Source organism: Nyctibius grandis, chromosome 31 (assembly GCF_013368605.1).
Source record: "Nyctibius grandis isolate bNycGra1 chromosome 31, bNycGra1.pri, whole genome shotgun sequence".
In the NCBI taxonomy this organism is placed as follows: Eukaryota; Metazoa; Chordata; class Aves; order Nyctibiiformes; family Nyctibiidae; genus Nyctibius; species Nyctibius grandis.
Window position 1 is genome coordinate 539,684 of NC_090688.1, and position 26,193 is coordinate 565,876.

A 26,193-nucleotide genomic window follows, 5' to 3' on the forward strand; every position below is an offset into this window, starting at 1 on the left:
GTGAGATGTGCCAAGGGGGAAGCGTGCGGGAGCGAGCGGGAGCGAGCAGGCAGCGTGCAGGGCCGGGGGGAGGCCACCGAGCGCGCGAGGCCGTGGGGACACCCAGCACACCCCGAGCGGTGTCGTCGCCTGGCCTGGCCGTACAGCGCAGGGTCCCACTGGTGCAGCGGCTGCCCCAGCGTCTCTCCTTGCCTCAGTTTCCCCACCGACGTGGCAGGCTGGCTACCCCCTCGCTAGCCACAGAGAGCACCGCTGTGGGCTGGGGCAACGCTGAGTGCCCGCCCCACCTCAGCACCCAGCACCCCGGGGGTCCCACCCCAGCGCAGCTGGTGCCGCTGGCCCGTCCGGGTCCCCCTTAACCGAAGCACGGAGCGACCTTAAGAGGGAAAGCGAGAGGCTGCCAGGCCTTATCAGAGAGTATTTACAGCCGCTGTGTTCCCAATTAGGCGGTCAGGTGACTGCGGCTGCTGGGGACCCAGACGCCAGGGTCAAGGTCGCGGGTGGAGGGGGGGCTGGCAGAGGGGCAGCCACCTCCTCGGGGACACCCGCTGCCTGTGGCGTGGCCAGGGAACCCACCGGCACAGGCGCCCCGATGCCGCACGCCAAGCGCTATAGGGGACCCCGCCACGGCTGCTGGGGGGGTCCCGGTCCCTGCCGCCAGCACGGCCACTGTGGGGCTCCCAGTTCAGCACGGGGGGGCTCCCAGTCCAGTACACCCAGCACACGGTGCCCCCAGTTCAGCCCAGTATGCAGCACCCCCATCCCAGCCAGTACGGGGTGCCCCCAGCACAGCATGCAGCACCCCGGTGAAGCACCCCATCCCAGTTCAGCCCAGCACAGCCATGTCTCAGCCCAGTACACGACACCCCCCTACCCAGCCCAGCAGCCGCTGCCCCATCCTGCCCAGGACACCACACCCCCACCCCAGCCAGGGCCTGGGCCCCCCCGTCCCTGGCACAGCGCCCGCTGTGCACCGCTGGGACACGGCAGCACCAGGCCCTGCTGGGCCCCATCCTGCCTGTGCGCGGGCGAGCCACGAGTGTGGGCGAGGGCGTACGGCGCCGGCACCACGCATGCGCACACGCCAGGAGACGCGGCCGGGCAGACACGTCCTGGCTGCACACGTGTGTGCAACTGCACACGGGCACCCCCTCGGTCACCCACGCTCCCCACCTGCCTGGGGTCCCACCGGGGCCCTGGGGCAGGATCCGGCCCCGCTATTCACTGGCAGAGGCTGTGTCCTGCTTTTCCCAAAGCCACAAGGGCTTGGCAGTCCCCTCAGCGCTGTGCCAGGGAGCAGGGGGGGGGGTGTCACATGCCTGCCGTGCCTCAGTTTCCCCAGTGACACCCAGTGTATCCCACCACTGGCCAGGGGCAGAGTAACCTCTGGCTGCCCGTGCCCACCGTGATTCATGGTGCTGGCACCCCGTTTGTTGGGACTGCTGGCACCACAGTGCCCTCCGTGGTGTCACTATCCGTCTCTGGGGCCCGGCCAGTGCCAGGCAAGGAGCCACCAGCCCCACGCTGTGTCGATGGGGATGGGCCCACGGGGCCAGGGGGCATCACCCAGTGCTGTGGGTGTGCACAGGGAGCTGCTGCCGGGAGGGGACCGATGTCCTGGTCCCCGCACACCTGGGCAGCCCAGCCTGGCTGCGGGGGCACCGCGAGCCCCTTGACCATCCCTCAGGGCTGCACGTTGCAGACCCCCCGGCCCTGCATCGAGGGGCCAGCCCCGACCTTGCCCGTGGGGGTCGGGCAGCATCTCCCCGGGCTCCTCACCCACCTGGGGGTGCTGGGGGATGGCGGGGGCCGCGGGGGACCCCAGCTGCTAGCAGGGTGTCTGTGCCAGCACGTCACCAGCGAGGGCTGGCAAACCTGCCCGGATAAAATAAGATCTGACCCGAGCTGCCTCGAGCTTTCCCTTCCCGACACGCGGGGAGGTGGCGTGAGTCGGCGGCGAGGAAGATGGCTTAGGGACCTAATCCTCTGAGCCTGCCGCCGTCTGCCCTGCCTGCCGTGCCTCAGTTTCCCCCTTTCAATCATCAAGGCTTCAAGAGCGGGTCTGACCCTCCCTCCTTGCTGTAGTGAAACCAGCCCGGGTGTCCCAGTGGGTCTGTGGGACCCCCGGGCAGGTGAAGGGCTGGGGAGCAGCATCCCCTCGGTGCGCAGCGGGAGCTGCTAGGGTTTGCCCCTGCCAGTGCTATCGCTGCCCCCTCCCCAGCCAGCCTCAGCCGCTCCTGTCCCCTCCTCAGTCACCCGCCGGGCGAGGGGCTGGGACCACAGCCCACGGCAAACTGGCACTGCTGGACCGCTCCCAGCTCCAGCCCTTGAGGGACGCACCGGGAACAGGCTGTCCCTTCCCTGCCCACACCGCCCACCCGCTCCTCACATCAGGCAGGTACGGGATGGGGGGTAATGCCCCCGAGACCCCCTCTGGGGGTGCCCAGAGCCAGGAGCACCCTCAGGGGCTGCTCGCCCCCTCCCCTCCCTGGCACGGCGCCCCGGGGTGGTCAGGACCCATCCCGGCTGGGCAAGCGGGGCCCCGTGGGCAGGGTGGGGGGTACCCACCCAGACAACAGTGTGGAGGGAGGGGAGCACTGGGTGTCCCTCTGCGAGGTCTGCAATGGGAAATGTGTCCCCGAGGCGGAGCCGGGCATGGGGCGGGCACCGGGGAGGGTGGGAAAGCTGGAACAAACCCCCACCCTGGGTGCCGGCTCTGGTGGGGACCCATCCTGGCTCTGCCCCACAGGCGGACGAGCACCCACCTCTCTCACGGACGAAGTAAGCCAGGTAGAGGTCGAGCTCCTTGACGGAGACGCTGATGTGGTGGGGCTGGACGCAGAGGATGGGGTTGGTGCACTGGCCCGACTTGACCAGGCGCTCGCCGTCGGTGCTCTCCAGCGGGATCCCTTTGAAGAGGATGACCATGACCAGGTCCAGCCGCCAGACCTTGTCCGCCTGCCTCAGGCAGTCGATGCGGCGCATCTTCCCCTTCTGGTCGGGGTTGGAGAGGACGCAGCATGAGGGCTTCTTGCCCGTGATGGAGAGCACAAAGTCCTCGCGGCACTCGGGTCGGATGTCCTTGCGCAGCTTGGCCAGGAGGCGCGAGGCCCATTTCTGCTTCACCTCCGGCTTCTCGCTCAGCAGCTCATCCTTCACCGCCCTCTCCTCGTCCTTCGTCATCCTCTTCTCGTGCTTCTTGAAGTACTTGCGCTTGCGGGCCTGCAGGTTGAACCAGGTATAGGCAAAAGCCCGGACGTGGGGGAGCAGCGCCTCGATGAAGGGGTGGAACTCATCCTGCGGGAGCAGAGGGACAGGCGGTCACTCCCAGCCGAGCCCCCCCAAAAACCCACCCCGGGACGGCTGGGGAGCCCGCAGGGACCCGCCTGGGATGTGGGTCGGGCTGCACCCCAGCACAACCAGGAGGAAGAGCTGTGGCAGAGATGCACGCCCACCAGGGACGGGGACCCCCTCCCCACGCAGTGGGACCCCCCGTCCTGGCAGCACCCCATAAATCCCACCAGCCAGTAACCTGCTGGGGGTGGCTGGGGCAAACTGGAGCCAGCGGTGCCGCCGAGGGGCAAGCGCTGGCGCGAGGTATGCGGCCTCAGCAGCACCCGGACCCTCTCCCCTTCCCACCCACGCGCGCCGGGATCTGCTCCCGACAGGCGCAGACATCCCGGCTGACACCGCGCCTGCCGGACTGCAGCACCCGAGGGACAGGTCCCCCGCACCCCCAGCATCCTGGGTGCTCCCGCACAGGCTGCGGGTGCCTTGGACCTCTCTGCTCCCTCTGGACCAGCGGGAAACTCCCCCCAGTTTCCCCCAGTTGCGGCCAGCCCGGCAGCTGGCACCCGGCCCGGCGCACAAGGCGTGCTCTGACTGCCTTTTTCCATTTGGCGAGCACTGCTGGACGCGTCCAGCCCTAAAAGAAAATAAGGAAAATGCATCCCTCTCCCCGGCCCCTCCTTCCCACATCCCATTTTTTTTTTTCACCAGTTTGGAAAATCAGTGCTTCCTGGCTCGGGGAGGCCCACGAGCCCCCCGGGGGACGGAGAGGTGTCGGAAGCTCTCCCGGCAGGGATCGGCACGGCTTGGAAAACAGCAGGGAGATGGCCAAGCATCCCCGTGCGGGGCCAGGGCAGCAGAAAGCTGGCCCCCAAGGGCAGGATTGGGCCCTCGGGGTCCCCCATGAGGGGTGATGATGTGGAGGGGGAAGGCGCCCAGCTCAGTGTGTGAGTCCTGCCGGGGCTGCCAGGGCCAGGCGGGGGGTGGCTGGTGGCAGCCGCCGCCGCGGTGCCATGGCCCCAGTTCACAGTGTCGTGCCCGGGTTTGGGTCACCCTCCCAGCGGGGAGGGTCCAGGGGCGGGTGCTGCTCCGGGGGGGCACCCAGGAGGCAATAGGGGCAGGGGTTGGGGGAGGATGGAGCCCCAGCAGCAGGATGGGGCGAGCGGCTCCAGAGACAGCAGCTGGCCCCGCTCATTCCAGGGCAGCAATGCCATTCCCCAGCCGAAGCAGCCCTGTCCCAAAGTGACCCTGCTTGGAGGGAACAGTATCCCCTAATGCAGGCCCCTGGCAGGGACCAGCCCCCTACGCACCCCACTAACTCCCACTCGGCCCCAAGTCCAGCACAGACTCTATTAACCCCAAACCAGCCCCGCCATAGCCCCTATGAAACCCCAAACCCGCTCCCCCGGCACAAACTCTTCTAACAGACAGCGCAGGTCCCTCAGCACAGCCCCTGGTGTCCCCTGGACCAGTGTCCCCGGCGCAGACCCCGCTGCGACCTGGCACAGACATCCCAGCACAGACCCTACTGTCCCCTGAACTCGGCACAGACGTCAATAATCAAGCACCAACCACCAGCACGGCCCCACTAATCCCCCCCACAAGTCCCCCCAAGCACAGACCCCGTTACTTGCCAGCAGAGACCCATCACCCCGGCACAGACCTCGCCGTCCCCAGGAGCTGACAGACCCAGCTTCAACCGAGCTGTGACCCTGCAGGTGTCCCTACCAGGGACAGGGGACGCACCCTGGCTGGGGAACCCATCCCACCCGTGGGGACCCAGCCCTGCCAGGAGGACTCATCCTGCCATGGGATCCCGTCCCTGCCTGGGGGACCCATCCCCGCCGGCTGCTCCTGGGGTGGCTGCAGGGTCTGGTTCCCTCCCCAGCAGCAGCCGCTAATTCAGTGCAGCTGGGCAAGGGCTGGGCATGTGTCTTAAATCAGGGAAGAAGGTCAAAGAAAAGTAAGACAGGAGCCGAAAAAAGCAGCAGCGAGTTCCAAAAACAATACTTGGCCAGGGTGGTGGGCGGCTGATCTTCCTTGGTGGCCGGTTATTCAGACGAGCCCTACAAATCGCTGCCATCCCGTGGCCCCGCCACCCTCCCCAGGCAGCCGGCGGCAGGGCTGTCCGCAGGGCCGGCAAGGGGGCACCGCGCCATTGTCCCCGTCCCTGCCCTCCCGCCGGGCACTGCTGCGGGGACGTCGGGTAAGACCCAGGTTATCCCTGTTGGGGGAGGCAGCGCCCTGGGGTGCCGCTCGCCCTCGCTGCAGGGGCCAGGGGATGCTGAGTGCCCTGCCCCAGGGCTGCCAGCGTGAGCCCCCACTTCTGTGGGGCTCTGAGCAGATGCCAGCCCTGCCACCCCTCGCCACAGTGCCGAGGACGTTCAGATCCCACTCAGACCCGCTTCTGGGACCCCCCAAAAACTCGCTGTGTGCAGAAGCCCCTACAGCCCCCGGTGCCCCTGAAGCCATGGTGGGCCCCCCCCCTCCCCAGGATTACGGCGGGACGGGAGCTGCACCACAAGCCGATCAGCCCCTCGCCAACTTTCCCTCCCGCCCGGCTTATCCCGCGCCGAGATGCTGCCCGGAGCTAAGCCGCTTTAGCGGGGCCAGGCGAGGGCGGCCGGGGGGCACCGGGACAGCCAGTCGGGTGGGTGGGACAGCTGCAGCTGGGTGCCGAGGGGACACGTTAGAGGACCTGGGAACCATCCCCATGCCCTGCGTCCCCGCCACGCCGCTGGCACCGCGCAGCCAGTGAGCCCCTCGGCCGGGCACGCCGCCCCGGCTGACACGGGCCAGCGTCACGCCCAGCTCCGCTCGGGAAGCAGAGGCAGGGGGGCACCTTCCATCTGTCCCCATCCCCAATCCCCGCTGGGCCCCCACCCCGGCCGGCAGCACAGAGCGCCGGCAAAGGGCTGGTTAAGTGTTTCTCCTGCTGTTTTTCCTTTGTGGGGCTGGGAAGCAGAGACGTGCTGCAATACCCCAGACGAGGCTGCTCCCGGGGCATTTCCGGATGGGAATCTGGCAGCAGAGCCTGTGCTGGGCCCCATCCAGCCCGGGCTTGTAAAGCCCCATGACCCGGGGAGCAGCACGCCTGCGTCGGGGTGCTGCTGGCCCCGGCCCAGGGCCCCCCTCGCACCTCGCTTCCAGGGACTGGTGGAGCGCTGACTTGCCGCACCAGATGCTGCGAGGGGAAACTGAGGCACGAGTCAAGCCCAGCTCTGTCCTGGTGTCCGTCCTGCTGCGGAGTGGGGAGGGGAAGGAGCGATACTCTGCGTGGAGCCGGGCACGCCATGCCAGGATTAACTCCTCTGGCAGCTGGGTTTTAGCAGCGCCAGGGCGCTGGGGGGGCACAGGCGAGGCGCTGCCTCTCCCGGTGCTCCTGCCCATCCTCACCAGCTCGGCCAGTGCCCGGCTGCTCAGCCGCGGTGGGTGCCTTCTGCCCAGGGATGGTGGGGGATGCTCTGTGCCACGCAGGGACACAGCGGCGGGCATGGGCACCGTGGCTGGGCACCGCGGCACGGCCTGGCCGGGCCTCCGAGCATCCTCCGCTCGAGCGCCTTGTCCAAACAGGTCGGGCCTGGCGAAACAGCCTGAATTTTCCAATGAAAAAACCGTTTCCTCAGGAAATTCCCGAGCAGTTTTCACGGGGGAGGGCAGTGGGCAGGGGGTGGAGGAGAAGGAGGGGGACGGGAGGGGACAGCCACCTCGGCAGCGGGTTTTGCTCCCCACCAGCATGGCCCCGGGGAGGAGTGGGCTGCATCCCCGCCGTGGGCAGGGAGCGACGCGGGGCGACCTCGCCGCATCCTGGCCCCGCAGGGACCACACAGGGTTTATTTCATGAAAGGATGCTCAGCCTCCCCGCCAGCCAGCCACACACCTCCAAACTGCTGCCGGCTCCCACGGCCGCCGCTCTGCCAGGCCCCGCTCCCCGCGGCCGCGCGAGCCCGGGCAGGGGCTGGCAAGTTTGGCGCTGGGCGCCGTGCCCCCGCGGGAAGCCTTGGCGCAGCGACGGGGGGATGCAGCCGGAGACATTCTGGTAATCCTGAAAATCCTGAAATCCCGGTACCCGAAAGCGACATGGTGGGGACTCGCTCCTCACCCCAGCCTCAGTTTCCCCTCACGGGCGCCCTCGGCGCGGATGAAACGCTCTCGTGTGGCCCCAGCAAAGCCTCCGGTAGCCGCTGCTTAACCTTTGCCGAAGCGGCTCTTGGTACTAAGTTAACCTGGTAATGAGACCTGTTGCCAAGACAGATGCAAATGATTGGGAAGTGCTCATTAGAGGGGATGGAAGAAGGCACTTAGGCCCTGAAGAGCACCCAGCCCTTCCCGGGGCTGGCCCTGCGCTGCGTTAGAGCCCATTTTACAATAATTGCTCCAGAGGAGGAAATTTATTTGGATTCATCATAAAGTATTTATTAACAAGAGCTTATTCATAATTTTTGCTGCTCGCCGGCATGGCGCGGCCAGGCTTCCCGGCCTGCTCGGCAAGTCCTAACGAGGCTTCCCCTGCCCTGGAGAGAGGCACCGCCATGCTGGGGGGGGAAACTGAGGCACGCCGAGCAGGATGGAGCGTGGCGGCAGCTGAAGCTCCTGGGAAAGCAGCCGGGGACGGTACGAGCTGTGCCGGGCTTGCCCGCGCACACCTGGCCCCGCGCTGGAGCTGCCCATGGGGCAGAACAGGCTGGTGCGGCCACGCTCCCCCCCAGCTCCCGGCAGCGGCAGCTGAGCCAGGGTGGGGACGACCCAGCCCCGTGCTTGCAAAACCCCTCCTGCAGCCCGCGCCAGGGCACGGAGCCCCGGTGCCCGGGGCAGCCCAGCTGGCACCGCTGGCGCGGGTAGATGTGAAGGCAGGACACGGTGCAGCCTCCCCGCCACTCCTCTCCCCAGACCTGGGGGCTTTTTTCCCCCCCCGAGCCGACAGCGCCCTCCAGCCAACACCCATGCGCGGCTCGGGGCTGGACCGTACCCACGGCGTGCCCTGGATGCGGCCACCCCGTCGGGAGGGTCAGCCAGGACGGACACAAGGCCAGAATGGGGCTCCCCTGCTTCATGCACCGCCTCGGCCCCACTCAGGACCAGGCTGGGAGGCGGCGGACGGGCTCATAAAGCCCCCGGTGCTCACCACGCACCCGGGACCACGGCGGCCGAGCTGCCCTGGGCTCCCCACGCCCGGCGCTGCCCCGAAACGCCCCGCTGGGTGCCCTGAGCCACCCCGGAGCAGGCAGGTCCCTGCTGCCCCGCGGGTGCCACCAGCACCCTGCGCCGGGCCGGTGCCCACCTGCCCGCGCCTACGTGCCGGGACGGGAGGCGATGCCGGCGCTCGCCCTCGCAGGTGGGGCGGCTGCGAGCGAAGGCGCGGGGAGCGCAGTGAGGCCGCGGGTCACGGGAGGCCGCGGCAGGCCCCAACCCTGCCAGCTGCTGTGGGAAACAGCAGGAAGAGAAGCAGCTCTGCGCAGCCCCGGGCCCGCGCCCGCCGGCACAGCCCTCCCCGGGGAGGCCGCACCGCCGCAGACGGCGGCCGGGGGCGGCCCAGGTGGGCTGGCTGAAGCCTGGGGGAGCTTCCCCCGGCGGCACGGTTACATGCGCCAACCCCGTGCCCATCACCCCGCTTCTGGTCTGCCCGCGTGCACCCTCGCCTCCAGCAACAACTGGCGTTGCTGGTCCCTGGCTTTGTCACATACAGCCCGAACTGGGGAGAGGTGCGTGCCCAGGGTGCGGGGCTGGGGTAAGGACACCCTGGGGATGGCACCCAGCAGCGGCACAGCCAGCGCCGGTGGGCGGAGGAGCCGGGAGGGTGCTGGGGAGGGAGACCTGGTGGTGGGAGCACCCAGGGCCCCTCGGTGCCTTCCTGCAGACTCACTCGGATCCCCCAGGTGCCTCAGTTTCCCCAGGTGCCTCAGTTTCCCCAGGTGCCGACTCTGCCCATTGCCCTCAGGGTGCGGGAGCCGACGGCTCAGCCGCTTCCCCGGGGTGACCCCACCTGCCCCCAGGCTGCAGTGCTGCCTTTCCAAAGATGGGGAAACTGAGGCACAGCCCCCATCAGGCCAGCCTGCGACAGCGGCTGCTGGGGTCTGGGAAGAGTCCTGTGAGCAGCACAGGGGGAGTGTGGAGGGGATCCGGCCCATGGCCAAGGAGACGTCCCCCCGCCCCGGGAAGCATCCCGTGGCCAGCAGCTCCAGGGCCACGTGGCTTCCCAGCCGAAACCCCCCTGGGGCTCCGGGGAAGGGAAATGTTTTATAGAACTGGAAAAAAAAAAAGCTTTGCCAACAGGCCCCAGTGCTGCCAGCTCCTCCGCCCGGCCCTGCGTCAGCGCGGGGCCCCGGGGGTGGCCTGCTCCCCCCAGCCCCACTCCCGGCACACGGCGGGGACTGCGGCTACGGGGGTGGCAGGGCTGGAGCGGTGCCCAAGACCCGGCAGTTCACCCACCCCGGACCCCCGGGTCCCAGTCGCGGAGCTGCCGGGATGTGACGCAGGGACGGTGGCAGCTTGCACGCCCAGGAGCACAGAGGGAAACTGAGGCAGGAGGCACCCCGGGGCTGGTAGCACCGCGGTCGCCCCGGGGAGGACAGGCAGCAGGCAGCGCCAGCTCAGCATCCCCCCCCGAAGCACCAAGGAAGCCGGGACCAGGCAGGGCCCCCCCAGTCCCTGGTCCAAGCGCGGGGCTCTGAGCCTGGCTTTACTCCCTGATGCAGGAGGTTTTATTTCCTTCTCAACATATTTTTAGACCCCTGCTCCGCCTCGGCCTTTCCAAGGGGGATTAATTCCCACCCCTCCCCATCATGCACTGTTAAAGGTGTGGGGGTGCAGAGAGGGATCCCCAGCTCCCTCCCCGGGGTGCCCAGCCAGGGCGGGGACAGCACCGGGGTGTCTCTGTACCCTGTGACGGGGACCGCTGCGACGGGCTCGCGGTGCTCACCCCGCTGCAAACCCAATCCCTGCCGGGCTGGAGCAAGTCACCGGTTAAAAATAGCCCCGGCCTTTCGCCGAGGAGCCGGCGACCTTGCGGGAGGATCGGCCCCCCCCAGGCCCGGGTGGTGAAGAGTTCACGGCCCCCCCGGCAGCCCCATCGCCTTCGCCGCGCCACAGACCTGCCAGCGGTTCAGCCTCTGCTCCGGCACCTCACGGGCTCCCCGGGGGGCTGGGGACACCCTGCCAGGACCCTCCACCTAGGGATGGGGAAACTGAGGCACGGGGCGGCGACAGGCTCTCCTGGAGAGCAAACGGCTGGATTCTGCACCCCAAGCACAGAAGGACGGGACTGCTTTAACCGGGAGGGGGTTCAACCGCTTTCGGCAGCTCAGCAGAGCCTTCCTGGGCACATTCAAAGGCTGAGCCCGGCCGGGTCCTATTTCGGGAGGGTTTTGGACGCCTCCCAAGCGGCAGGAATGGGGGCCAGCCTGGACAAAGGGACTCTGTTCGGGACGTTGGGCTCCAGCGGTGCCCGGCGTGGAGGCTGGTGGCTGTGGCCAGTCCCCTTGTCCCCCACGTGACAAGTCAGCACCCAGGGCTGGGGTAGGGGGCGAGAGCCCCTCTCGTGTGCCGGGTGCTGTTCCCCACCTGGAGATAAACTGAGGCATGGAACAGGCCTGTCCTTGCGTCCCAGGCCGCTGCTGTAACCGCTAAGTGACACTGCCATACCGCGGAGACGGCTGTGCCAACCTGCCTCGTGACGTGGAGTCCACCAGCCACCCACCCTGGGCTACTTGCCCGGGCTGGCCCCAAGCCATCCCTCTGGGGAGTCCAAGGTCCCCGAGTGGGGCCGGGCGCACCGGCAGCCGATGCCCCAGCCACCAGCTCCATGGCAGAGCAGAAGGAAACCCCCCGTCAGGCTGGATCCTGCCAGCTCGGCGCCACGACGGGGTGCACTGGGGTGCCAGCGGGGTACAGTGCTGCCAGCACCACTGACCCTGGGACTGGGGCTGCGTCACCTCAGCCCCCGCCATCTCACTGCCTGCCCCAGGCCAAGGTTTGGGGGCCACGGTGCTGTTACCAGCCCACACACGCTCCCTGCCGCACGTAGAGCCGCAAGCACCCACGTGTGCACCCATGGGTGCTGGACACAGAACCCCCGGGGACGGGGACAAGCTGAGCGGGCAGGGTCCTCACCGCAGTGATGATGGGCAAGCTCTGGCCGGCTGGCCCCTGTCCCCATTCCCACACGGGACACAGCGAGGCCACGGCTCAGCCCCGGCGCTGCTGCCGGCGACTCCCCTCTCCAGCCAATTCCCCACCGCCAGGCGCGGAGGCTGGCGAGCGCGTCCCGGTTCCCTCCGGCGGTACCTCAGGATGCGATGCAGTCATGGCTAATGCATCTGGACTCATTTACGGGGATGAGAAAATGTTTCCAGGTTTCCCACAAAGTCCCATTAAGATCCCGGTCCCACTCTATTTTTAGTGCCCTCATCAACAACGCCTTCCCCAGCCACCCTGGCGCTCCAGGGCCCCGCGGGGCTGGCGGGGGCACCCCGGGCACGCGCCCGCCTTTGGGGGCAGCTGAGCTGCACCGAGACCGAATGGCTGGAGGGGGCGAACCCTGGCCCTATGTTCCCTGACCCAGCAGCTTTGCACCCACGGGTGCGCCCCGGCGGTGGGGATGCCCGGGGAAAGCCGTCCCCGGTGGCCGTGGAGCCCCAGGATGCAGGAACCCACTCGCCGCTGAGGATGGAGAGGGGATGGCGGCGCCGGGCAATGCTCGGTGGGGCTGGGCACGCCGGCGGCAGCACGTCCCTGCAGGTGCAGGGTCACACCTGCAGCAGTAGTTGGTCGCCTGGCAATGGCCAGTGGCTGCCCCAGACACCTCCCCTCCAACAGCAACCCCCAGAGCCCCGGCAGCACCTGCCCCCGAGGTAGTGGGTGCCCATGGGGCTCCCGGCAGGGCTGGCAAGGGCGTGCACGGATCCTGCCCTCGGCCCTGCGCCCTCCCGGGCTATCTATAGCCATGACCTCAGCGGGAGCCGGGGCAGGCGCCTGGCTGCGCATCCTCCCTTCTTGGCAGGGCTGCCACCACAGACCCCACCCGACACGGAGCTGCCGCCAAGCCGAGGCTTTTATCCCGTACGGTCGCTAATCCGACGGGATTCGGTGTCAGGGGCTGCCCACGGGCGGCTCGCACCGGCCGGTTCCCGGGGGGCTCAGCCAAGCGATGGCGAACGCCAGCCAGGACAGCCGGCGGTGCCGGGTGTCACTGTGTTGGGTGACAGGATCTGACCCCCCGGGGCTGGACGAGAGGGGACGTGGGTGACCCGGCTGCAAGGAGGTTGAGCCGGGGACGTCCCTGTGCAGGCAGGGGTGACCTGAGGACACCCCGCAGCTGCGCCCCGCAGGCTTCGGGGTCGCAGCCTCCCGCAGAGCTGGGGGAGGAGTGGGGAGGGACCTGCTCGCTCTGCGCCGGCTGCCCCGGGGGAAGTGGGGAAGGGGTGGCCCAGAGAAGGGGAATTTCCCTGGCTTTTTTCTCCAACAAACTCCTCGGCTTGTGCAATTAGAGAAATTTGTTTAACAAACTCCCGGGGGAGCGGAGCGGGAAGGTGGGGTGGCGCGCGGCCAGGGGCCCTGCTCGCACAGGCCCGCTCCCTCCCTGCCCGCGCCTTTGATCCGCGGCCCGCTTCGCCGGGGAGAGGAGCGGGTCCCTGCAGCGGCCAGAGCCTCGCCGTGCCGTGTGAAGCGCCTCGGTCCCTGGGGATGTCCGTGGTCCCCATGGCAGCCCCCTACCCTGGTCACACGCCCCTGAACCAGCGCCTCGCAGCCCCCCCTGCTCGCTCTCCCCCACCCCGCCGCCCTCGTGCTCACCGGGGCGGCACGGCCCCAGCACCCCGCCGTGCCGTCGCGCGCGGCCCCCAGCCTCCCGGGCCGCACGTGTGCCCACATGCGTGCGCCGCGGCGCGCCCATGCGCACGGTGCCGGCCGGCGGGCGGGCGCAGGCTCGGGGCGCACGCTCGCGCACGCTCGCTCTTTCTCATGCTATGCCATTTCCATCAAAAACCCTTTACTCTGCACTTTTCGGCGGTGCCGCTTCATTGGTATTCACGCCGCGCCGCCCGCCTGTCCTGGCGCACAGGTTACTAAAGGAGATTCTGCGGCGCAGCGTGGCGGGTTCACATTACAGCCCGCGCCGTCTCGCTTGCCCGAATCGCCGGGCAGGAGCCAGGGGACGGCAGGAGGGGGGTGCGGGATCCGGCACATCGCAGCTCCCGCCAGGCAGCCCCGTGGCCCGTTGCGCGGGGGCGAGGCGGGCGGGCAGCGGGGGGTTTTGCCGCAAACAGCGATGGGTGGCTCCCCAGGGAGAGGTGGCACGTCACCGGCGCTCTCCGTCCTCCCCGGCAGTCCACCGCGGGGTGGGAGCAGCTGGCAGAGGGGCACCCGAGCAGAGAGCAGGGCACACGCTTGGCACTGCCATCACCCTTGCTGCCAGTGCCCAGATGAGTCCTGGGTGGCATCCACCGTGTTCCCGGCGGGGCTGTGCCCCCAGGACGGCGTCCTGGGGCGAGGAGGGAGCCACGGCGCCTCTCATTTCGGGGCTAGTTCGGGGAAAGGGGAAACGTCTGGGTGGAAAATCAACATTTCTCTCTCTGGGTTTTTTTTTTTTCCTTTGAAAGCAAAAACATTTCTTGGTTTTTCGTGATCAGAAACATGTTGGGGGTTTTTTTTGGACAACAGCCGGTCAAATACCGTTTCCCCGCGAAGGGAATGCAGGGGCCCTTTGCAAGGAGAGCAAAAGCCTTCTTAAAAAACAAGATAAAACCCCCAGTTTTTTTAAAAATCCACCTGGCCATGAACTTGAACAAAGTCCCAAGGAAGAGGGGTCAGCAGGAGGGCCGGATCCCGGCGTTCCCGTGCCAGGCAGCGCTGTCTAAGGGTGCCGTGGCCCCTCCTGGAGTGGTGGCGGTGGCGGGGAGGGCGATGCCCACGGCGGGCAGCCCGAAGCCCGGACCTGGGGATTTTGCCCAAAACGCTGATTAGAGCTGGCTGCTGGCCGGGGAAGGGAGGATTAATGCGCTTTTAAAGCAGCACCGAGTTAACCGAGAAATCAATCCCTGGCAGGGGCTGGCCCACGGGTCCCCCCGCGCGTGAGCGGGGCCGCACCTGGGCCGCGGGATCCTTTCCCAGCTCCTCTCCAGGACTTGGGAAGTGCCAGGCCTTGGCTGCCGGCGCGGGGCGTTGGGTCCCGGCCAAGCTGGCACAGGGCGGCGCGGCAGCGGGGGATGCCTGCCCAGGGCCGACGTGACGGATGGCGAGCCCAGCCGCTCGCCCGGGTGTGAGCCAGGCCCCGGGATGCCCGTGGGGACCCTGTGCGTCCCCACACTGCAGCTGGCACATCCCGGGGGTCTGCGTCCCCTCCCCGACGGTGACACTGTCTCCTGCCAGGGCAGGGAGGGAGGCCGAGCTCAGGTTCTTGCCTGTGATGATTTGGTGCATCCAAAGATGCTTTGGTACCCAAAACCCACGAGGGTTTGGCACTGGGCACCTCTGGCTCCCCACGAGACTGTGCCCCTCTTGGGCTCAGCCCCACCAGCAGCCCCCAGCCGTGCCATCAGGATGTCACCAGTGATGCCACATGGTGCCGGCCCGCCCTGGCAGGGCTGAGCACCCGTCAGTGCCCTGGCTGCTTCCCATCACCTTCACTGCCCTGCCCAGCACACCCCGAGGTGCCACAGGAGAAATCCCCACCCCATGGGTCAGGTCATGCCCCTGCCACCCTGAGGCCCTGCCTGCACCCCCCAGCTCAGGGGCAGGGACTGAGTGGGACAGGAGCCCCCCTGGCCCCCTCCCGCGAGCGCTCAGCCCCCTCAGCCGTGCTCAGTGCTGGCACGACCATCCCCGCGCTGGCAGAGCCGCAGCACGGCCGGGGGTGGCAGGCGGCGAGCCAGACTCGCATGGAGATATTTTGCTTTCCCCCCAGCCCTCCTTCTTCCCCTCCAGCAAGGGACGCGGGGGATGCTCCCCATCGCTGCCACCGTCCCCGTCCCTGCCATTCAGGGCTCGGCTTGTCCCTAGGACAGGTGCAGCCATGCTGGGAGTGATGGGGGGGACACGATGGGCACCCCTCGGGCTGCGGGGAAGTGTCCAGGGCCCAGGTACGGGGAAGGCTGGCGCAGGCAGCACCGGGCAAGGAAAGCTGGCAAGCTGGCAAGCAGGCAGGGCAAGCCATCCCTGTCCCCGTGGCCATCCTCGGCCAGCCCCGCACAGCCCTGCCTTGCAGGGACCTGCCTCCATCACCCCCAAAGGCAGGGGACACTGTCCCCCCCTTTCTCTCTGGGTGCCAAATCCACCTCCAGGCCCTCCCCGCTACATGCAGCCCTGGGCCAGGACGAGCCTCCCGCCGCCACCGTGGCAGCTCTCCCCCGGGGCTCGGGGCTCTGGGTGCTGGGGCTCCCCGGGGCAGCTCCCTCACACTCTTCGCTGTGCCTTGCCAAAGGGAGCGCGGCCGGCTCAGCTGGCCTTGGGCACGGCTCCTCTGCCCACCCAGCCTTGCCGCGCCGTGCCACCCCGGCCACACCGCAGCCACCCCTGCGAGGGGGGAAAACCACCGGGTCAGAGCAGGCTGAGGCTACGGCTCCCAGCGTACGGCCCCAGCCCACCCGGGCTCGGAGGAATAAAAAAAAGCATCAAAGGGAGCTACTCCCCGCTCGCTCCAAGACAGCCGGGCAGCGAGCTGGGCCCCGGCGCGGGGCTTTGTTCGGCACGCGCGGGCCTGCGGCGCTGGGCAGGCGGCGGGTTCGCTCCCTGCCCCGGTACGGAGGGAAACGCGGCAGGGAGGGAAGCGCAGGCAGGGGCAGAGCTGCCGGTGAAGGTGAATTATTGGCGGGCGCCTCGGCGTGCTGGAGGAGGGCGGCTGATTTATTGTGCAAGGCCCCAGCCAAGTTCAAGGTGATGCGGTGGAGAGTGGCGCAGCGCGAGCGCCGGCCACCCGGCAGGCCTCATCCTGCCTCCCACCCTGCACGCCCGCCCCAGCCCTCCGATCTGGCTACATAAACGGCGCTTAAAACAGGATCTATTTTTCCCGGGCGAGGATTTAAGATTGGATCGGGCAGAGGCAGCGGGGCCGATGCGAGCAGCAGGGCAGGGCTCGCCAGGGCAGGCCGGCACGGCATGGCAGGCGCCTCGCGGGGAAAGCGAGGATCTCCCGAAGGTTGCGTTTAAAGAACGGCCTCATTGTTTTTCCCAAACAATACTCAGCAGATGGGAGAATTGAAAGTGTGTTGCAACCTTCCCTCTCTCCCCACGTCGTGCCCGGCTTGCTGCTCCCATCCTTTGGCAGCCGATCTGAGCTCCCGGCTGGAAACCAGTTTGCTGGAGCTACTGGTGGAGGGGGCGAGCACCAGCGCTCCCCTTGCTCGCTGAAAAGCCACGGCACTTTTGGGAAGGAGGTTTGCCAAAGGATGCCCCGGTGAGACGTGCCCAGAAGGCAGCTCGCCGCTACGGCCACGTGCCCGAGCCAGTGGCGGCAGGCGGGTGACGCGCAGGGCCAGCCAGCGGTGGCCGGGGAAAGGCGAGATCCCCCTCGGCACCTGGGAGACACGACTGCGACCGGGCCACGTGGCCGCAATGCCTCTTGCAGCCCAGCTCCATGCCCCGGGCACTACAGCGTGCCTGCTTCCCCGGGCGCTGACGGCATTTGCCAGTACAGAGGTTTGTGCCAGGCCAGTCTGGCCAGGCTGCTCCCCGATGCCCCCCGGACCAGGTGCCACCAGCTATGCCACATGCAGGGGTTCGTGCCTGGTCGTCGGCTCTCGGTCAGGCAGTGCGGGGGCATCGCCTCTGCACCGAAACCAGACTCCAAGGATGCATCTGAGCAAAGTGGTGGGAGCCGGGCACCCTGCCGGGGGCTGGCCGGAGACCCTCTCCCCTTTCCCGGGCCCCAGCAGACCTGTGCAGCCCAGGAGAGGGTCTCCGGCCGGACCCCAGCGGGATGCCCGGCTCCCACCCCTCTGGCTGCCGCCGAGGCCAGTTCCCACCTCACCTCGCTCCCAGCCTACAGGTAGGAGGGTGGGGGGCTCAGGGAGCGCCGGGGCAGCTGCCAGGTGCCAGAGACGAGCCAGAGGTTTGGAGGAGCATCATCAGTCTTAAAATTCGCACATCTGCCCCCCGGGAGCATCCCAAATCCCACCCTCCCAACCCTGCTGCAGATCCAGGAGCCGGGGATAACTTGTTACGGCTCCGGAAACACCGGCGGCTCCTTGGCAGTGGCTCCCACGGGACACACGTGCAGGGCCAGCGGCGGGTGCTTAGCGCCGGGGTTATTTCGGAGTCCTGGCAGCCGGAGCCCCCTCCTGCCTCCCCGTGGGCAGGGTGAGGCCTCGTGCCTGGTGCCGGTGCTGCTTCCCTGCTAATCCAGGCAGCTCCCTCTTGACTTCCTGGCCTGTCCCCGAGGGGGGACAGAGGTGAGCCGAGGGAGCGGGAGGAAGTCCCCAGGCAGGGCCAGAGAGCTGAGGAGGGCACAAAGTCACCCTCCTCGTCTGACCAGAGACTCGGCCGAGGCTCCGGCCAGGAGCGTGTCGCGGACCGTGCCTTTGCCAGGGCTATTTTGGTACCGCTGGGCTGCCAAGCCCCAGCTTGGACCAGCTCCGGCTGGGAAGGGTGGCTGCCCAAGCAGTAGCCAGGGTCCAAGTGGCCGCGCTGGGCTCGCGGGGCCGGCGGCGGCCGCAGCGGCGGGGAGATGCGCGAAGGCAGAGGCAGGGCGGCTCCCGCGCACGTTCCAATGTATCCACATCACCATCCGCGGCTCCCGAGCCCGGGCGAGCCTCCCCGCTGCGCGGGTGGGACGGGAACGGCGCGGCCGGCGGCGGGGGGAGCACCGGGGGGGCCGGATCCGGTAGGTGCAGACGACGTCTGATCCCATCCGAGCCGGGCTGGATTGGAGCTGAGGCTACGCCAGGGCAAGGGGGGGGAAACCGGAGCCTTCCCCGCGCGAAGGCGGCAGGGCGGAGGCTGGGATCCACCGAGGAAAAACCAGCTCCCCCCCGTCGGCTGGGCGAAGCGCTGGGAACAGCACGGGTTTGTGAGCAGAACGGCTCCTGCCAGCCCCGGCCCGGCCAGCCAGAGACCGCACGGCTTCCCACATCAGACCAGCGCTGTTAGCTGGCAACAACAGGCTCTGCCAACCCAGCGCCCGCTGGAGACTGGGATGGTAGGGAGGTAGTGGGACCCCCGGGAAGGACGGAGTCAGGGTGGGAGAGGAGGGACAGAAAAGAAAAACAGAAAAAAAGGAAAGAAAAAAGAATAAGAAAACAGAGAAGAAAAAAGAATAAGAGAATAGAAAATAAAAAAAGGCAGACTGAGGTGTGACCCTTGCCAAGTAACCACGTGATGGGGAGCACCATCCCCAGGGCCATCTGAGCAGCCCCAGCGCTGCCCACCCGTGCCTGTGCCCACGTCGGTGCCCATCCCCGTGCCTGTGCCATCCCCAGCCTCACACGCTGCACCGCACCCAGGGAGAGCCGGAGCCGAGGCCGGACCCTGCGCTGCCCTCCGGCACAATGCAGGTGCCGCGGCGCTGCCAAGGGGACCCCCCCGAACCCTCACCGGGCAGCTGAGTCCACATCTCTGAGGTGGGGCTGGATCCTGCCCGCAGCCCCGGCCCAAGGGGGGACGTCTGGCAGGAGAATCCCCCACACGGGCACGGGGGCCCGGCAGCAGCACCCCCCCCACCGGAGCAGAGCCCTTGCAGGGTGCGGCACGAGGCCGGATTGGGAGCGGGCAGCAGCTGCCAGCAGGGAAGAGGTTATGAGCCGGGAGGGGGGGAGCTGCCTGCTCAATAATTAAATAAATATCAGCGATCAATAAGGACAGAGCAAAGGCAGAGCCGCAGCGGTAGTGGTGCAGGCAATGGAGGGGGGTCCCCAAAGCCTCCCCACCCCCATGGCCACACCAGCTGTCGGGGGGAGACTTCAGGGACACCCCCCTTGCCCGAACCGTGGGCCCTGGCATGGCCACCCTGCTGCGTGTCACCGGGCCACGTCGGCGTGGCCTGGAGTGACACCAGTGTCCCCACGCACAGGGCTCAGGGCTGCCCTTCGACATCCCTACGCGCAGACGGGTGCTGGCGTTGCCCTTCACCCCAGAGACCGAGAGGGTGCCCCCCACATCCTGCCATGCACTCCCCCCACCGGCCTCTCGCCCACCAGAGCGGCACGGCGCCACTGGTTGCAAATTGTCCCAAACTTGGAGGATTTGGAAGAAAAAGCCTGTGCCCCCTACACCTCCTTGCACCCCACCATGTGCAGCCAGGCTGGTGGCGCGGGGAAGGAAAAAGTTTCACGCTACGCAAGAGGTGCCGCGGCTGAGGCCGAACCCCGAGCGCCAAGTTCCCCCCCAGCCTCTCCGAACCCACCCGAGGACACCCCCGCACCCCACCGCGTCCCCCTGCAGCCCCAAGGCCGGCGGCTTCCCTGCACCACCCACCTCCAGGCACAGCAAAAAAAAAAATAAAACTCAAACCACAATGCAACCTTCCCCCCCCCACGCCCCAAGTGAAAGTGGAGGCAGAAAAACCCCAAAAAGCACTTGAAACACCAAAAAAAAACCCTAAAAAAGGCGGCGGGGAGGGGGGGGGAGAAGCAAGAGGGAAACTCAGCTCCCGCGAGCAGCCCCAACCCGCCCTTTCCCTGTTACGATTATTTTTATAGGGGGGGGGGGGGTGTTTTTTTTTTTTTTTTTTTTTTGCATTGCAACTGTAAAAGGCTGTTGCGGGGAAGGGGGGAAAACTGGGGCGGGGGGACGCGAGGGGGCCGGTTACCTGGGTCAGGCAGAGAGGAGACGAATACATCCCGAGCCGTGCTGGGAAAGTGGCTAATTGCAGGGCTGAGACTCGAGGCGTAAAAGTTACTGAGTCATTTCGGAGGCTGGAGCAGTCCGGGCGTTTTTTCTCTCTCTCTCCTCCGGAGCCGCTCTGCGGGGCCCGGGGGGGGGCGGCCGGGCAGGGGGGGGCGGCCCCGCGGGAGGGGGGGCCGAGGAGGAAATAAAAAGGGTCCAACTTCCACCCCCCCAAAAAAAAAATTAAAAATAAAAAGCCAAATTTCCTTCCCCCCCCCCGGTAAATAAAGCGCTTTTTTTTTTTTTTGGTTGGTTGTTGTTTTTGGTTTGGGGGTTGGGGGGGGCGTTTTAGAGAGGCAAAAGGCTCATCTTCGCCCGGGGAGGGGGGTCGGGGGGGGTCCGCACCCAGCCTGCAGGCAGGGGCGGCGGGCGGCCGGGAAGTTAGAGGGGAAGCGGCTCCATCCGAGACCCGGGCAGCGGAGAGAGGGAGGAAAGAAAGAATGAGAAAATGAAAAAAAAAAAAAGGGAAGAAAAAAAAAAAAAGGAGCGAGGAATGAAGTGACGTTATGAAAAAAGCCCATCCCAAAATATTACATCCCATTTAAAGATGTAGGAACCCCCTTTGGCTCGCAGGGCCGAGGCGCTGCGGGGCAGGGGCGAGCGGGGGAGGGACGGGCCGCCCCCCCCACCCCCCGCGGGGCGGCGAGTCCCCCCGTGCCCCGGTGGCCCTGCCCCGGCCGGGCAGCGCCGGCCCAGCTCGCCCTTTTTCTGCTGTTTTGGGGTTTTTAATTTTACTGTTTAATAAACGGAGCCAATACGGCGAAGGGAGAGCGAAAAAACCTGCGGATTCATGTGCAACTTCTGGGCAGCGGCCCCGGGAGCCGCTGCCCCGGCGCCGGTGCGGGAATGCCCCCCGCACCCCAGCCCCGCTGCCGGGGGGGCCGCCCCGCCAGCCCCGCGCTCCCTCCCGCCGCATCCCCGCTCATCCCGCGGAGAGACGCGTAGTTTCCCCCACCACCACCCCCTGCCCCTTATTTAACGACCGGCAGCATCTCGACGCTCTTCCCCGGTGCCGCGGGGTGGGGGGGGGAAGAACCACGGGCAGCCCATCGTGTCCCCCCCGCCCCGAGCGCACAAAGAGAGAAAAGAGAGAGGGAAAAAAGCAGAGCCCTGCGCCCGGCTAACTCCAAACCGCAAGTTCTCACTACAGAAACACCACCGCCACCAACCAATTCTGCAGGCTTTAATAAAACCTAATTAGAGAGCGAGCGAGGGCGAGAGCCACGTACGGAAAAACAAAGGGAATCCCCGGCTCCTAATTGTGAAAGTGAGTTTGAGCCCCGCAGGATGGCGGGCGGCAGCCTCCCGAGGCTGGCCATTTCTTTAGCCCCGCTCTCACCTCCCTTCAGACACGCACCGATGGGGTTTTTGTTAATTGCTCCCCGCAGTGCCCCGCCATGCAGCAGGGCCCGCTGCCCGGCGGGGGCGGGCGGGCGCTGCGGGGCCGCTCCCGGCTGCGGGGCCGCGGCTCCGGCCCGGCCTCGTTCGCCCCGAGGAAGAAAACGGCTTTTTTTTTTTTACACGGCTGTGCCGGGGACGGAGCCGTGCCAGACCCGCGCCCCGCACAACTCATCTGCAGTCTCAACTTTTGCCGACCTCGGCGGACGCCCTCCGCCCGGGGGTTAGGGCTTTATCCGCTCCCCCCCTTTCCCCTGCATTAAAAACAACCCCGGAGGCATCCCCGCTCCCGCGGGATGCAGCGGCTCCGCGGCCGCACCAGCCCGGCTCCGCGCAAACTTCGCCGGCCGGTTCCGCTCCCCGCCGCCCCCGTCCATCCTCCCGCCGCGGCCGCTGCCCCCGGGGCGGGGGGGGGGGGACCCCGGGGCTGCGCTTCCCCCCGTGGCCTGGCAGGAGGCGAAGCACGAGCAGCCCAGCACGGCGGGCACGGGGCGGGGGTGGTTTTATTCTTACATCGAGGATGGTGACAATTGTTTTTTTGCCCCCCTTCCCCCGGGTGCGGGCAGGGGGGCTGCGGGCAGGGCGGCCCCGCGCGGCGCGGACTTGAGCGCGACCCTCCCGGGCGTCACTTCCAAGTTCAAGTCGGTGCGGCTGGCAGCCTCTCCGCCCCTTTTTTAGCGGCCATTTTCAGCTCCATCCAGCCCTCCGCGGGCTGCGGAGGCTCCCCCCGCGCCGCGACCTCCCCGCCGGGCGGCTCCCGCCCCCCACCGCGGGAGGGGTGGGCAGGGGGAGGAGAGACGGCGGCAACTTCCCTCCGCCACCCCGGCACCCCCCTCCCCTCCCGCCCCCGCGCCCCCCCGCCCCCTCCCCGGGCACCGTATTAAACTCCGCTGCCGGCAGCGCCCAAGCCCCGCCGCCCCCTCCCCGGCAGCGAACTTTTGTTTGTGGGTGCACACGCAAACACACGCACACGGGTGGGGGGGGGGGGGGGAAGAGGAGGAAAGTAGAAGAGAAAATGAAAGTGTCATGGGACCTACCATAGCCAAGTGCAATTAACGGGCTTCCAAGTTGCTGCGAAAAGCAAAGCAAAGAGAGGGGGCTTTTTTTGGTATTTTGTTCTGAAACGTGTGTTTTCCACCGAGCCGAAGGAGGAGGAAAAAACCGTTGCCCCCAAAATAATAAAAAAAATCTGAAATCCCAAGAATAATAATAATAATAAAAGTCCCCCTCAAGGCCACCGGCAACGGCAAAGTGTCCTCGGCGGGGTCACCCTCTGCCCGGCTGCGCCGCGCTGCCGGGGGCCATGCTCCGAGCTCCGCGCGTCGGGGGCCGGGCCGGGCCGCGCTCCTCGCCGCGGGGCATGGGCCGGGCCGGCGCCGCCGGCGGCGAGTTCCGGGGCGGCGGCGGCGGCGGGGCCGGCGGGAGCGGGGCGGCTAGCCCGGCCTCGAGCGCCGCGGGGGTGGCGGGGCTGGGGGGGACGGGGGGGGGGCGATGGCTATTTTTGGAAGGCAAGGAAAAAAAGAATCTATTTTTTAAAAATTAAAAAAAAAAAAAAACCAACCCCAAAGCCGGGGCGAGGGCCGGGCTGCGCCTATGGCAAAGCAAAGCGGGCATCGCCGCCGCCCCCCCCCAGCGCAGCCCAACTCCGGCCGGGCACGGCTCCTCCTCGCAGCCCGCAGCGCCCCGGCCCCATCGCCGCCTCCTCCCGCCGCCGCCGCCTCCTCCTCTGCCTCCTCCCCTCGCCCGGGGCACCGGCGGCGCTGCGGAGGGGACGCTCCCGGTGCGGGGGCGGGGAGGGGGGGGGAGGAGGAGGAGGAGGAGGAGGAAGGCTCCGGCCCCGCTCGCCCGGCAGCGCGACGGCGGCCCCCGGATGGTGCTGGTAGGTGGCGGGGGCTGCGGCGCGGCCCCCCCCCGGGGCCGGCTGGCTGCGGAGGGAGGCGCGGGGCCGCCCCCCCGGCCCTGCCCGGCGCGGGGGGGAGGGAGGGAGGGATGGAGGGATGGGGGGGGCGCGGCCCCGGTGCGGAGCTACCGCAGAGCGGGGAGGAGCCGCGGGCAGCGCCGGGCCCGGCCGCCCGCCCCTGCACCGGGAGCCGCGGCGGGCAGCCCCGTCCGCCCCCGGCCCCGCACAGCCCCGGCCCCGCACAGCCCCGGCCCCCGCCCGCGGCAGCCCCGGCCGCCCCCGGCCCCGCACAGCCCCGGCCCCGCTCCGCGGAGCTCCGCTGCTCACCCCCATCCCCAGCCCACAGACACCCTCCTCCCTACCTCACGCACACCCCCGTCCCCACGGACACCCCACCGCTGTGGGGTGAGGACAGTGCCCCATCACCCCCATCCCCGGCCTGCAGACACCCCATCGCTGCCCCACCGACACCCCCATCGCTGCCCCACGGACACCCCCATCCGCGTCTCCTGCTCAGCCCCCCGCAGCCTCCCACCCCGACCCCGAGCCCCCCCAGAGCATCCTCCATCCCCCCCCGTCTCCTCCCGGGTGCCCCATCCCTTTTCCCCCATTCCCTTGAGCACCCTCACCACCCTTACTCCCCCATACATCTTGTGCCCCCCAGCACCCCCCTTCCCCCCCGGATCCTCCCTGTCACCCCCCCGGGTCTCTCCTAAAGCCCCAGGCCGCTTTGCAGCCGGTGCAGCAGCTTCAGCACTGGGGGGGGGGGGGGGGAAGGGGGGGGGGGGGTTGCCCCCCCCACCTCCCCGGTCCCACTCAGAAAGTTGGCAGCGACCTGGGTGCCGGGCTGGGTCTGGGAGAGGAGAAGGGCGCTTTGGGAGAGCGTTTCCCTTCATTTCTATCGACCCCTTTTGTGTCTGGACCTGTATTTTTAACCCTTGTTATCAAGTAATCCTTTAATCTTTTAATCCTTTCAACTAACCATATTTTTCTATAGGAAGGCAACAAAAATTAGATTTTTTTTTTTTCAGTTTATTAAGGGGCGAAGCGTGCGCTGTGTGTCTGTATTTTTAGGCACGCTCCGTAGTCTTGAACAAACAGGAACATAATCTCCGTCTGTCTTGTGCTCAAACGATTTCAGTGTGATAAATAATATGCTAAATAATTTATTATATATTTTAAAAATAAAATTAAAGCAAGCTACACTGACATTCCCCTAGATTTTATTTCATCGTTTTCTCCCTCTTTTTTTTTTTTTGGGGGGGGGGGAACTCGGTGAGCCCTGATCATTTTTACAAGGGATCAGCTCAATTTTAACAGGGATTTCGTATACACTGGAGGTTTATTTTATCCATCCCCGTATCCCCTTTGCCTGCTAAACCCACCATGCACATACCGAGATACTGGATGTTACACGGCATAATTTGTGCATTCACAGGATATATTTTACTGCCGTTCAAGTTGTTTGTCAGACACCGAAGTATGGCGATCGGCCTTATGGAAATGAGATCTAATTTTGTTCCAGCTTTCTATCAAAAAAAAAAAAGTTCTTTAGATTTGCAAACTCTAGAACTTTTTATTTTTTTTTAATCACCATCTGCTCCCCCCCCAAAAAAAGCCACTTCCCTGTTTTAAAGCCGAAAAAAAGGCTTCTGGCTGAAATGAGCAGTTCACCCGCCGCGTCCCAGCTCCATAAGCCTTGAGGAATGTAAACTCGGCGGTAACTTTGCTCGCAGAATACAGTTTTCATTTTCTGCCCGACACCGGGCGAGATACGGCACAAAAATAAACCCGGGGAAGAATTTGCCAATTTTTAACCGCTTCCAAGGCTGCCGTCGGTGCCCGCCTGGCAGCTCCCTGCCCTCCTGCCAGCGCTTTGTTGTGCTGCAGGGATTCCGCAGCTGCCCCGGCTCCTCGCGCTCTGGGGAGGACGCGGACGTTCGGCTTCGATCCCGGTGCCGTGGGAGATGGCCCGGCCGTGCCAGGCTGGCAGTGCCAGGCTGCCGAGCCCAGCGCTGGAAGAAGGGGGCTGATGGGGTGATGGAGGGGGGGAGAAAAAGCAGGGCTGGGTTTTTGTTTTCACTTCTGCAAGGGCCTGGGCACGGGACGGCGGGGAAGGGGGTTCTGCCTTAGTTGGTTGTTTTTGTAACGCTCTTACAGTATTTCCTGGGTGATTCAAAGCTGGGGTTGAAGGGCTGCCGGCCTCGCCTCTGAGACACCCCCATGGGTGCCCAGCAGCCCGCGGGCACACATTGTGTCCCCTGGAATTAGTCCCATTTCTCCTCGCTCGGCGAGGGGCCCCGGGACTGATCCTGCACGAACCGTGATAGCAATGACCCAGGGCTGAAATAGCCTCGACGCAGCAAGTGGCACCTGCAGGTCCCTGCCGCCGCCAGGGCCGGGGGCGAAGCACAAGTCATCCCGGCCGGCCGCGGCCCTGATCCTGGCGACCCTCCTGCAGGTGGGGGCTTGCGCAGCCCCCGGGCCGCAGGCAACTGGCCACAGCGCTGGGGAGCAGCCGCCGGACCCCGCTGCTGACCGTCCCCGCTCGTGCCAGCCAGCCCCAGTTCCCTGCAGCCACCCCAGCCTCAACCCCAATTCCTAGTGTAAACCCCAGGCAGAAAAACACTAAAAATACAGTAATCCTTTTCTTTGTTTCCAGGCTGCCTGTAAACGGCATTCTGGGGGGGGGGAAATCCAAACCCAATTTAATTTTCCTGTGCAGGTCATCCCTGCTGCCTCAAATTAAAAAAAAAAGGGGGGGGGGATTTGGGGTCCGGTTCTGTTTCTCGTGA

At 66.8% G+C, this 26,193-nt stretch overlaps 1 protein-coding gene across 5 annotated transcripts in view; it reads right to left on the minus strand.

Moving 5' to 3' along the window:
- The window catches only part of NFIC (nuclear factor I C), a 47,071-nt gene extending 23,710 nt beyond the window's left edge, over positions 1–23,361 (minus strand). For 2 of the 5 annotated variants that reach the window (XM_068420764.1, XM_068420763.1), the window contains exons 1-2: positions 20,024–20,644; positions 2,766–3,297 (exon numbers count right to left, since the gene is read on the minus strand). In XM_068420764.1, the coding sequence (XP_068276865.1) occupies positions 2,766–3,297; positions 20,024–20,641 (1,150 nt within the window). In that variant the 5' untranslated portion in view covers positions 20,642–20,644. Of the gene's footprint in view, positions 1–2,765; positions 3,298–20,023; positions 20,645–22,535; positions 22,570–23,059 lie in introns of those variants that run through there. The other 3 variants (XM_068420767.1, XM_068420765.1, XM_068420766.1) reach the window with 3 other exon arrangements.
- Between the last annotated feature and the right edge of the window lie 2,832 nt (positions 23,362–26,193).